General features: G+C 37.1%; 2 protein-coding genes across 2 annotated transcripts in view; both read right to left on the bottom strand.

Moving 5' to 3' along the window:
• Positions 1–8,230: 8,230 nt before the first annotated feature.
• Positions 8,231–11,753, bottom strand: LOC136226564 (uncharacterized). Its single transcript, XM_066015128.1, has 4 exons — positions 11,546–11,753; positions 9,826–10,061; positions 9,023–9,150; positions 8,231–8,943 (listed from the first exon to the last, which is right to left on the bottom strand). Exons 1-3 carry the CDS (start codon positions 11,598–11,600, stop codon positions 9,058–9,060), a joined length of 384 nt encoding a protein of 127 aa, XP_065871200.1. The 5' UTR covers positions 11,601–11,753; the 3' UTR covers positions 8,231–8,943; positions 9,023–9,057.
• Positions 8,231–12,902, bottom strand: part of LOC136226563 (uncharacterized) — an 87,716-nt gene continuing 83,044 nt past the window's right edge. Inside the window, exon 5 of the mRNA XM_066015127.1 lies at positions 8,231–8,414. The gene's annotated coding sequence lies outside the window, so the exon portion shown is untranslated. The remainder of the gene's footprint in view (positions 8,415–12,902) is intronic.

The following is a 12,902-nucleotide window of genomic DNA, read 5'->3' as shown; positions in this document are numbered from 1 at the left end:
TATGAAAATATGAGAATTCTATGTTAGAGATAATTATCTTATTATCTCTACAGCTCCTTCAGAGTCTTATTTGTGCAGTAAAACTCTTTAGGATAAATACCAAATTAAACTCTTGATAAATATAAAGAGTTTACATCATTCTCCATCACTTCACCTCTAGGGTTTCTCTCTGTATATAATACTGTAATCATCTCATTATCAATCATCAGTGAATACAATTATATTCTTCATAGTATTCCATTTAAATAGATTAACATGGTATCAGACTCCCAGGCTGCCTCCTCCTCCTCCCCTATGCAACCGATCACTCTTCCTTTTCCTCTTGGTCCTCTTCCGACCGAATCCTCCAACTCCCAAACCCAATCCATTTCTCTTCCCCTGGCATCTAGCATGCCACTCTCACAATACACCCTAGTTACCGATTCCGCCGCCTCCTCCTTCCTCGCTCAACCAGCCGCACCTTCTGCTACTCTGCCTCAAATATCTCAACCCGTATCCTCGGCTCCCAATTCCCATCCCTTTTCCACCTGGAATCAAACTCCACTTCGTACCACTCGCATTACCTATGACTACCCCTCCTCATCCCTGCATCCTCCCTCCACCGGTTTTCCCGGCTCCCACACCGCTGCCATTGATGACAATTTTTCTCCTTCTTTTCCCCTCAATTATCGACCTCAAAACCGGGGATTACATCCTCAAAATCTGCCTCCTCCGTCATATCCTACCTACACAGACATCATCCCATCCGCCATGCCCTCCCTTCCGCCACCACCTGCCATCACCTCCATTCCCACCATTCCTGTCAAACTCACACCCAGAAACTATCGAACCTGGCATACACATATCACCATTACTCTCCAAGCCATTAGTGTGTTTGAAGAACACTGCACTGGAGAATTTATCCCACCTCCAAAATACTTACCCTGTTTTGCTGAAGCTAACGTTAATGTCCCTGGAGACTTCTTTTATAATCCTGCCTATTACACTTGGCACCAACGAGACAAAATTGCTCAGGCCACCATTTTGGGTTCTCTTCGTGACGAGGTTGTTTCAACTATTACCAATCTCAAAACGGCCCAAGATATGTGGTATGCCTTAGAACGCACCTATGGCGCGATTTCTGAAAATCGTCGAATTCAACTCACACTTGAACTCAATGCACTTGAGAAAAATGATCTGACCATGTCTGCCTATTTGCTCAAACTCAAATCCATTGGGGATGATCTTGATGCCGCCGGTAGTCCTCCGTCTATCACTCAGCTGCTTGCTACCATCTACAAAAATGTCGGCAAAGAATTTCATCCTGTTCTCACTACTCTCAATGTCCGCCGAGGCGAACCGGTTAAATGGTTTGAATTATATGAGGAACTTACCCGTGAAGAACTCCTCCAAAAAAGTGCTGAACCTGCTCCCTTGGTTAACTTCACAGTCAGAACCCCTGAGCCAGACACGAAATCACCAGTGAAACGACGACGAGGTCACTGCTACATCTGCCGCAACATAAACCACTGGGCAGACAAATGCCCCAACAGGAAACCGGGTCATCGAGTAGGCACGCATCACTCCTCTCGGCCTCCACGCCCTCAGGCACACATCACTTGGGCCGATGATCAAGGATATCCCACATTCAATGCAACAACGACCTACGAACAGCCCTGGTACCCCGACACAGAGGCAACACACCACATGACTCAGAACAGTGCTCCTCTTCATCAACTGGTTCCGTATCAAGGTCAGGACCACATCCGCTTTGGTAATGGACAAGGTTTGCCCATCACTCACTCTGGGACAACTTTTGTTAATAACTTTCGCTTAAATGATGTTTTACTTGTTCCTCGTCTTACTAAATCATTACTCTCTGTTCAAAAGTTCTCCCGGGACAACTCATGTTTTTTTGAATTTTGGCCCTCCTATTTTCTTATTAAGGATCAGGTCAGCAAGGAAATCCTCTTGCGAGGACCGAGTAAAGACGGCTTATATATCATGCCCACCGCATTGAGACATGCGTTAGTGGGAGAACGGATCCCGTTTGCACAATGGCACGCTCGACTTGGGCATTGCAACCCAACTACGGTGTCTTCCATTGTTCATCAGAATCAACTTTCATCTACCAAACCTACTCAGACGTGTTCATCTTGTCCTATGGGCAAACTTTCTAAATTTCATTTAAATTCAGTAGTTCATTCTAGTACCTATTTGTTTGAATCTATTCATTCGGATGTTTGGGGCCCTGCCCCTGTTTTATCAAATTTTGGACATCGGTATGTTGTTATCTTTGTGGATGAATTCACCCGTTTCACTTGGATTTAATGCTTAAAAAATAAAAGTGATGTTTAGTCTACCTTTCTTAATTTTTATGCCATGATAACAAAACAATTCAGTGCTAAGATCAAACACTTTTACTCTGACTTTGGGGGTGAGTTCCAAAAACTCAGTAACTTTTTCCTTTCTCATGGTATTATCCACAAAATAGCATGCTCTCACACTCATGAACAGAACGGCATCGCTGAACGCAAAATTCGGCATGTAATAGATACAACATTAACACTACTTGCTCATGCATCTCTCCCTTTAAAATTTTGGAATTATGCTGTCACCCATAGTGTGAAACTGATCAATTATTTACCCACATCCGTTCTTAAAAATCTGTCCCCATTCACTAAAGCGTTCCAGAAAACACCTAATTTCAATGAATTACGCATCTTTGGCTGTGGGATATTCCCTCTCCTTTGTCCGTACAACAAACACAAATTTGATTTTCGTTCGTCATTATGTGTTTATCTTGGTGACTCTCCCAACCATAATGGTTACATTTGTCTAAATCATCACACTGGACGAATTTATGTTTGCAAACATGCTACATTTCGTGAGAATTTGTTTCCGTTCACTGGTTCGGGTGCACCTGTGCTTGGTTTGTCTCCTGCTGCAGCTGTCTCAATGCCGTCGTCCATTCTCGGTCCTTATCCAGGTAATCTGCCCTCATTCTCTACATTCTCTCCACCTCTGAACTTTTCACATCAGCATGAACATTCTAATCATCTTAATGTCACAACCACGACTCCATTGGCTCCTTCTACATCATCACCACCACCTGATGCGCACTAAAATCCATTTCCCAGCCTCTCCCCTCCTGGTTCATACACACCTCTTGTTGCCTCCCCCTCTCTACTTCGCTCACCTCACCCTCCCTCGCCTCCCTAATTGCCTTTGTCACTACCTATGCCTGCCGATTCCCCTCCACCTGCCAATTCCCCTCTCCTATCCCATACACCAGACCACTCCTCACCTATATCCCCTTTGTGTGCGCCTGCTCCTCCATATATCGACAGCTCTTCTCCTGTTTCTGCAAACACGAATCTCTCTCCCTTGCCTCACTCACCTATGGTCTCCACTGCTGCTTCCCCATCAATAACATCCACGCCTGTGTCGCTTGCCTCTCCTGTTCCGACCCCTCAATCATCATCGACGACCGACGCACGACTTCCTCAATCCACCACAACTCATACGCCTCCAATCACCCCACCGCAACATTTCAATGCTCCATCTCCCTCCGCCACAATCCCCCGACAACATTACATGCAATTACGGCATTCGACTCTTGACTCCAGGGGCAAGTTTTTTGGACTTCACAGCACATTAGCCTCTCATGTTCCTGATCTGAGTTGTTTCACTGAAGCAAACAAATCCCGTGAATGGTGCGATGCCATGTCCCTTGAAATTCAGGCCCTTCTTACCAACAACACATGGGAACTGGTGCCCAGACCTCTGAATCGCAATATTATCACCTCTCGCTGGTTGTTTCGCACTAAAACTAAAGCTGATGGTACGGTTGAGCGGTACAAGGCTCGACTAGTTGCTCGTGGCTTCAGCCAACAGTCTGGTATAGACTTCAAAGAAACCTTCAGCCCCGTTGTCAAGGCTACAACCGTTCGAATTCTCTTCACACTAGCTGCAACGCATAATTGGCCCATAAACCAACTTGATGTCTCTAACGCTTTCATCCATGGCAATCTCACTGAAACTATCTATATGGAGCAACCACAAGGTTTTCGTGATAAAGAAAAGCCCGACCATGTCTGTCTGCTGCGCAAATCCCTTTATGGCCTCAAACAGGCCCCACGGGAATGGTTTAATCATCTCAAAAAGTTTATGTGCAGCATTGGTTTCACTATGTCAGGTGCTGATAATTCCCTCTTTGTGAAATGCAACAATCTTGACAAAACCTTTCTCCTCTGCTATGTTGATGACATACTTGTCACTGGCACTAGCACATCCCAAATCACTTCTATAATTCAAGCTATCGAAAGGGAATTTCTGATACGCAACATGGGTCGCGCTGCATATTTCCTTGGGATCGAAATTCAATACACTACTGCTGGAATTCACCTTTCACAAGCCAAGTACGCTCGGGATATTCTTAGCCGCGTCAACATGCTTGATTGCAAGCCGTGCGCAACTCCAATGGCAACCACTCCTAATCTCTCCAAAGACCTTGGTACACGCCTCACTTCCGATGATGAATACCGCAGTACTGTTGGGGCACTTCAATACCTCACTCTAACACGCCCCGACATCTCATTTGCTGTCAATAAGCTATGTCAATTTCTTCATTGTCCCACGGACGAACATTGGAAGGGGGTCAAGCGCATTCTGCGGTATGTTCATGGCACTCAAGACTCTGGCCCGCTCTTCTCCAAAGATCCTGCTCTCACACTACACTGCTATTCTGACAGTGACTGGGGCGGCTGCCCCTATGACCGACGCTCCACTGGAGCCTTTTGTATTTTCTTCGGTAAAAGTCTGATCTCCTGGCACACACGCAAGCAACCAAATATTGCTCGATCCTCTATCGAAAGTGAATATAAGGCTGTTGCTAACTCCACTGCTGAACTATTATGGATTCGGTCCCTTCTTTCAGAACTGCACATACCGATCCCACGTTCGGTTCAGCTTTGGTGTGACAATGTCGGTGCTATCTACCTCACTGTAAATCCGGTATTTCATGCTCGCACTAAGCATATCGAACTTGATTACTATTTTGTGCGCGAACAAGTAGCATCCGGCTTTCTTTCGGTTCGCTTCATTCCTACAGAAGATCAAGTCGCTGATGTCCTTACCAAGCCTCTAGCTACGCAACGTTTTGGCCTGCTTCGCAAACGCCTCAAAGTCTGCTCCCGCTCTCAGCTTGCGGGGGGGTGTTAGAGATAATTATCTTATTATCTCTACAGCTCCTTCAGAGTCTTATTTGTGCAGTAAAACTCTTTAGGATAAATACCAAATTAAACTCTTGATAAATATAAAGAGTTTACATCCTTCTCCATCACTTCACCTCTAGGGTTTCTCTCTGTATATAATACTGTAATCATCTCATTATCAATCATCAGTGAATACAATTATATTCTTCATAGTATTCCATTTACATAGATTAACACTCTAATCTATCAATTAAGTAGAAGTTTTTTTTTTGTGTGCCTGTAGCATGATAATTTAGGTCCATTTGGTTTACTTGTTCCTGTTTGTTGTTTGCTATTATTGATAGGTAGCAGTTAGTTGATTTTTCTGTTAAAAACAGTTATTTAGAATTTTTATCAAATATTTTTTTGTCTTCCATTTAGAATTTAAAGACAAAAAGCAGTCCAAAAATGAAAACAAACAGACCTTTAATCTATTAAATATCTCTATTTGGAGAAAAACAATAAGCGAAATAATAACATATCTCCATAAATTATGATTAATCAATATAAATAAATCAAAATCATAAACCAACTGTAAATCCCGTCGTTTGAAGATAGAAATACATCTTTGATGACTTATACTATTATAGTCTTCCTAATTAAATGTAAATAATACCAGTATACATAGGCTAGTTTTAAAAATAAGTAACGGGTAGTTAATACTCAACAATCACAATCAATATAACCATCGTTATTATATAATTAAGAAGTCTACGACGTTTTAATATGAGAATAAACGGTTGCTATTTACACTGTCACTACTATACATTTTAACTAGAGAACATACGATCAGAGGCGAATCCAGGATTTCTCCCCCATGGAGACAAACAATACGACTAAAATAATTTTTATCCAAAAAATAATAATTATAGAAAACCAGGGATCAAAGTTTAAGTTTAAGTAAAATAGTAGCAGAAATATCAAATCAAAATTCAAGTAGGAGCAAAAAAATACCAAAGCAAAGAGGCAAAGATCGGAAATGGAGTGCTGGACCAACGATCCAATTACGGAGAGATTGGCTGTCGATTTTGATTTAATCTTACTTAGGATTAAGGATTTCAATTTAGGCTTAAGAAGAAAGAGGAATTGAGGAAGAAGAACTAAAGAGATTAAGAGAGACCGATGATTTGTTTTAGGACCTATTTAGTTTTACATTTAAATATTTACTTTTTATTTTTTTTATTTTTGTTGTAAAAAAAACGACATAGTTCTAATTAAATAAAACGACGTTGTTTTGCTTTAAAACATAATTAAAAAAATAAAAAATTAAATTAAATTTAAAACCATTCTTCATCCTCAATTATAAAACCTGAATTTTTTAAAAAATACAAATGTCAGTGGGGGCCCATGCTAGATTCTCCCTGCATACAATCATTTTTTTATCGTCGTTATTATGACATTTTAAAGGGAGAATAAATGGTCATTATTTTTATGTTATACCATAGTTATTATACCATTTTAATGAGAGAATAAGAGAGTGTTTGTTTGCTCCTTTTCACGCTCCTGTTTGCATTTTCATTTCAAAATGGATAGTTTTAAGTGTTTGGTTTAGTGACCTCCTGTTTGACTTTTAAATATGAAAAACAGTATTAGGTGTTTGGTAAGTATTCACACCTGAAAATCAGCTTTTTACAATAGTAGAGAATCTCTACTTTTTGGAAAAGCAGCATTTTCCAACAGCAAACGACAACAACAAACAGGTCCTAAACCGTCGGCGAGCTCTGCTCTTGTGAAGACCGCTGATTTTAATAAGATAAGTTTTTCTACCTTTTCCATTTAATTGGTTTTTTTTAGACTAAAGTCCAAAAAAACCCATATGCTTTCATGTTTTGTCAAAACAGATACTTATGAAATTTGTTTATCTAAACATACAATGAGTTTTTTTTTTTTTTTTTGCAACCACAACATGATGGAGGTTTTTTACTGTAGTTTTTATTTATGTATTGTTTGATGATGATCTATATAAGGAGTGTTCATCAGTTCAAAAACGAACGGAAAAGTTGGAATACTGAAAATAGACAAATATGGAGAATTGAAATGAAAATTGAAACAATAATGTTTTATTATGATACAAAATTTTCATTCTCAATAAATTTACACCAAAAATAAATTCCTATAATTGCATTTTGAAAATCTTATGCAATAACTAAAAACATATATAATCTGACTTCTTCCGAGACATGTGAAAACTCAAGTTTGATTCCTCTGGTTTATGCATCTGTATCCAATACACAAGCAAAAAAGGCTATTGATAAAAATGATAATCAGTTAGTCATCACCAATGAAGCACCGATACTTTTAAAAGGTCAACGTACGTATATCCCGTTTTTTTTTCTTTTTTAAGTAGGGGATACACTGTGATACTTCGGAAATACATTTCATAATTAATTACTAAATTTCAATAAAATCAAAAACTTTCAGTCACCAGTCTTTACATTATTCCTTCGCAGAAGAACATTAGTTTCGCCTATTGTCCGTCCACAGATGCTCTATCAGCTCAGGGGCTATATGCAATCAAGAGCACGAGAGTAAACAAGCAAACAAACAAAAATGATAAGACATAACAGATAACCGCAATTAAAACATATTGTAACTAGAACACTTTTTACGCATGATCATTTGTTGATACTCAAATGATAACGATAAACTGATCAAACTCTATACTGCAATGTATAGCCATTACCTGATCTAATTCTAATCGAATTTGATATAGCAAGTGCAGAAGAGGGTCCTGGAGCCAATTAATATATCCAATAAAGCAATTACTACCCTTAAGGAAGCCATATTTAAAAAGGGCCAGCAAATGAATAGTTGAAGGAAAAAAAAATATGGAATTTCAAAAACGGAGCTGTTTACTATAATTAAATTTCCAGAGCATGATATATTCCATAAATATGTGAAGAGTAGACAAGGAAAGATGAGAATCACAAGTTGTAGGCACAGGGGACAAACCAACATAACAAGTAGAGATTAATATCAGCTAATAACATTTGAAATTATCAAAAACATGAATCAGTTGCAATCTCATCTATTAATCTTCCTTCCCATTAATATCTTATCAATACGAAACAATGTCATTGAAGAAAAATAAAAAAAGAAACAGGATAATGCTCTATTTTTTTTTCACTATGATGAATCTCTCCAAAACAATATCAGAAAATGAACAAAGTAGGCTAGGCTCTGTGGGTTATATGCTGTTATTTCAGTATTGTATTGTAAGGAAATGGAGGAATTTAGGCTATCAATATTGCCTGGGCACCGAATATAGCCAAGAAAGCAATTGAAGGAAAGAGAACATCAATGACTGTTACCGAATTCATGGTGTTTTGGACAGTCTCCCTGTGATGTTTCCTTACTTCTTTCGCTATCACCAGAAACTCTTCAATTAGTTTCCGAGCGGACCTCGTGCTTTATGTCACTTGCTTCATTCAGTTATGAAGCATGCTTTGCACCTGCCCTCCACAAGACCTTCCTTGACTTCGAATGCTGACTCTCCATATTGGAGTTTATCTGCCAAATCCATTGTAGTCTCGTGCTGATTATTGATGGCGTTGACATCTATGAATGTATGCACAGCAAAACGTTCTCTATCTGACCATGTTTGTTTTGCATAATGTTCCAGTTTCATGTGTCCTAATTTTTCAGTTTCATGTACTTGAATTATGCATGCTTTGGTAACAATTGTTGGAAAGAGATCCACCCATTTACCCTGCATAATCAAAAGAAATTTCTTGAATCGAGTCCTGGCATATATAATGTAATTAGAACTGGGGCTAATTCTCACTTACCGAATCTAGGAACATTTCAACCAATGTCATTGCATCTATTGGCACAGTTCCTGAACTCTTGGATGATTCCTTAAGTTCATTTCCCAGAAATTGATCTTTTTAGGCTCAAGGTTGAGATCCTTGCTTAGCTGCAAAAAATTTCCACTCAAAATCCATTGCATGGCAACTTGTTTCACCAAAAATCACCATAAACCATGATAAAAATATGCAAGACATTTATTCAAGTTATTGAAAATTCATAGAAATACCTTATTAGTAACCATGTTGAACAAATAGGAATGAGAATGAGGGGGCATGGGTTGAAGATTCATGACCCAAAACATTTTATGAAAAAAAATTCTAGAATCATGACCCGAAACATTTCATACAAGTTTTCAAAGAATTTCAAATTCCGAAACATTTTGGAAACTTAAAAAGCTTTGAAATCAAAATTCATGTGCAACGTTGGCCTCAACAAGTAATTTCTATGCTTGAGTCTTCCATAATAACACAAAACATTTTATTCAACTCAAAAACAACTACTAAAATCAAATAGTACTTCAACGAGAAGATAATGAAATATATCTGAGAATTCAAACATCATTTAGTTATCCATTCGATTTCAATAAAGTGAAGAGCAATGAGAAGGAAAGAGGACAAACATTGCATATATACGATGCTCAAACAATCATACTTATACTTCTACTGAGAAACAAGTGAAATATGTTGCATTTTTAACTGCATTCATTCAATTTTTACTATGATGCATTTTCACTCTATTTCAAGAAAGAGAAATAGAAAGACAAGAGGAAGTAGAAAATTACTCCATAGAGAGCCAGAAGTGCAATCAGAGATGAGAAGAAATTGGCAGTTTGCGTGAACTCGAAGTGTTGAAGTGTTGCAGTGGTGTCTCCGTACCTTTTGCTGGTGCAACCACACTTAACTTCAACGTAATCGCTTCCTCTATTGTATCCAATCATCTCTTTTATTTTCTCCTCCGCGAATAATGTTTCACTCACCTTTACTTCTCTTTCCATCCCTCTACTTCTATCTTCTGCAGCTGCATTTTATATATAATATAAATTCCAAATTAGGAGGTTATTTTTGTGCAAGCTAACAAACAAATTAAGTAAACTTCTACCTTCTAAGTTAAGGTAAATTAAGACCTCATTAACTCTGCATCATTTTTGTAACGATATATAAAACATTATGATAAATGTGATATATATTATAAACAAGCTATTTTATAATTAAAATAAGAAAACATGTTAAAAATATATTAAAATACCAATTGTAAAAATATGATCTTCATAAATTAAAACAAGAAAAGATTGCTAATGTGTTCTCAACCAATTATTGCATCATCTGGCTTTCATGACATAGTAAAAATAATTAAAAACGAAAAAATAATAAAAAAGATGATTATGATATTTCATGGAAAATTCCGTTATTTTTTTCTATATTTTCCTTTTAAAGATGTGGAAAACATCACAGAATTGTTTTCCCAAGTGAAGGTAAAATACAAATCTTGGAAAACTAGTTTCTAATTTGCTATTTAAAACTTTTTGCAACAAAAAATTTATCTGCATTTTCCAATTTCGTACAAAATGTTGCCAAAAAATGGCCCTTATTTCTGTAACAGAACAAGACCTAATTAACTCTGCATCACCTTTGTAAACAAGTAATGCCATTTTCCACTGCCAATAGTCTAAAAAAATGTTCGACAATCAATATTCGATGTAAATATTTACTCTGACAATTGAGGTTTGATGTGAAATTCAAGGATAAGGTACTAAAATAGGCCTATGATTTTTGGGAAAGTATCAATTTAGGCTCAATGTATAAAAAAACACCAATATAGGCTTAATGTTTAAAAAAGGTACCAATTTAGACCTCCATAACGGAACGGAACGAGACACATCATTAATATTCCTTAAGTTCTGTCAATTGTAAGTTAAGGGAGAAATCAGAACTTAACAGAGTAATAGAAATGACGCCTAAATTGAACCTCTTTTGAAAGGTTAAACCTATATAATACTATTTTGGTACTTTATCCCTAAAATTCAAAATATACATTTGTGAGAGCATGAAAATAGTTAATCGACCACCACATTGTCATCATTACATTGAATTATCAAATAGCCAATGGTGCATACATACATTTATTAAAATAGGTTGCTTTAATTTTCAAAATCTACAGCTAGTCCTACATTTATACCAACTAAAATTGATTTTCGATAAGATCGATGATAACTTAAGTAGGAGACATAGATGAACATAAAATGTATATAATCCTCTCATCTATAAATTCACTCTCGTCAAAATTCAGAGGGTCATATAATCTATTTTTTTCACCTTAAATTTATATTAGGAACCCAAAATTAAAATGACTGAAACATTGTTTAAATCCACCTACTAGTAAACAATAACCTAACCTAGGATTTCTTCGTTAATTTTCAATTTGACAGATCCAAATAGTAATGATCACAGAATTCCGATTGAAACATAAAATCCAATAGAGCAAAAGTACAAAGATTTACTTACCCAGAAGTAGCTGGCCGGATTTAACCAGATTTTCGATGATTTTGTATGGGTTCATGACTATCAGTTGATCGTCGACTCAATCGCAATCGCATCTATCAAAGTTTACACAGATGCTTCGTTGTTCTACGGCGGCGAGAAGGAGGGGTGAGTTATCGTACGGCGGCGGAGAAGACCCACCCCTCAAAAGCACTTTCTTTGTATCGATACAAACTAAATTAGGTCTTGAATATGTAGGTGTAAGAACAGACTGACAGCTCATCTTGGTCTGTCAAACTTATCCAAAATTCATTTCCTTATTTTTTTATTTTTCTAATATTTAAAATCTATTTATTAATTACACTTTATAAATGTGAGCTGCTAAATACCGTCTCAAATTACTTATCGCGGCTCCCATTTTGGATTTTTTTTTTTTTGCCATTCTCATAATTTTGATCAAAAACTGAAAATTTTATCTCCAAAATCATAAATTCGAATAACAATAATTGAAATTATGAAAATAATTGATGTGTGACAACCCGAACCCCGAAAATGGATGATTACAAGTCGGAAACATTAAAATTTTACATTTTTTTATCAAAGAACTCAGGAAAATAATACATATTTTTCATGACGATTTTGCATTTTTCGTCTCAAAAAATTAGAGAATTTTACATTTTTCGTCACAAAAAATTGAACGATTTAGTATTTTTCGTCACTAAAATTTTTACGATTTTGCACAGGGCGGATGCCGTATCCGCCCCCACCATGGGTCGGGCAAATGCTGCATCCGTTTAGGCCAAATTTTGAAATTTTTTCTCAAAATTTTGTTTCCCGGTTTTGAAAAATTCTTATGCAAAAGGCAAAATTGTCAAAGGATGTGGTAAATAGCAAAATCCTAAGACCCTTTACTGCGAGGCCAAGTTAGTTGTTGGTGAGTGCAAAAATACCCCTAACGTTTTTGGTCAGTAGCAATTTTACTCCTAATATTTAAAAGGGAAAAGTACAAAAATAAACCTTGTGTTTACACCTGTTTTCGAACAACACCTATGTGGTTTAAAAGTTTGCAAAATGGTACCATGTACTTCATTCCGTTAGCAAACACATACCAAATTGACTAACGATGTTAAAAGTCAAAGGGAAAAGAGTTAATTTGATCCTTATATTTATTTATTTTATAAATGAATCCCCCTTATTATCTAATTATTACAAATAAACCCCAAAATAAAAATTAAAAATTAAATACACCATCTCCTTTATCTTTTTTTAATTTCTTATTTTTCTTCCCCTTTTTCTCTCTCTTCTCTCCAAAGTTCAAATTGATCAAACCCAAACTATCGAAGTGCAGGCCGGAGTTGAAACTGAAATTCCTTATGCTCTG

The sequence above is a fragment of the Euphorbia lathyris genome, chromosome 4, assembly GCF_963576675.1.
Source record: "Euphorbia lathyris chromosome 4, ddEupLath1.1, whole genome shotgun sequence".
In the NCBI taxonomy this organism is placed as follows: Eukaryota; Viridiplantae; Streptophyta; class Magnoliopsida; order Malpighiales; family Euphorbiaceae; genus Euphorbia; species Euphorbia lathyris.
Note: the sequence above shows the minus strand (reverse complement) of the source record. Positions and strands in the feature narration are given on the sequence as shown.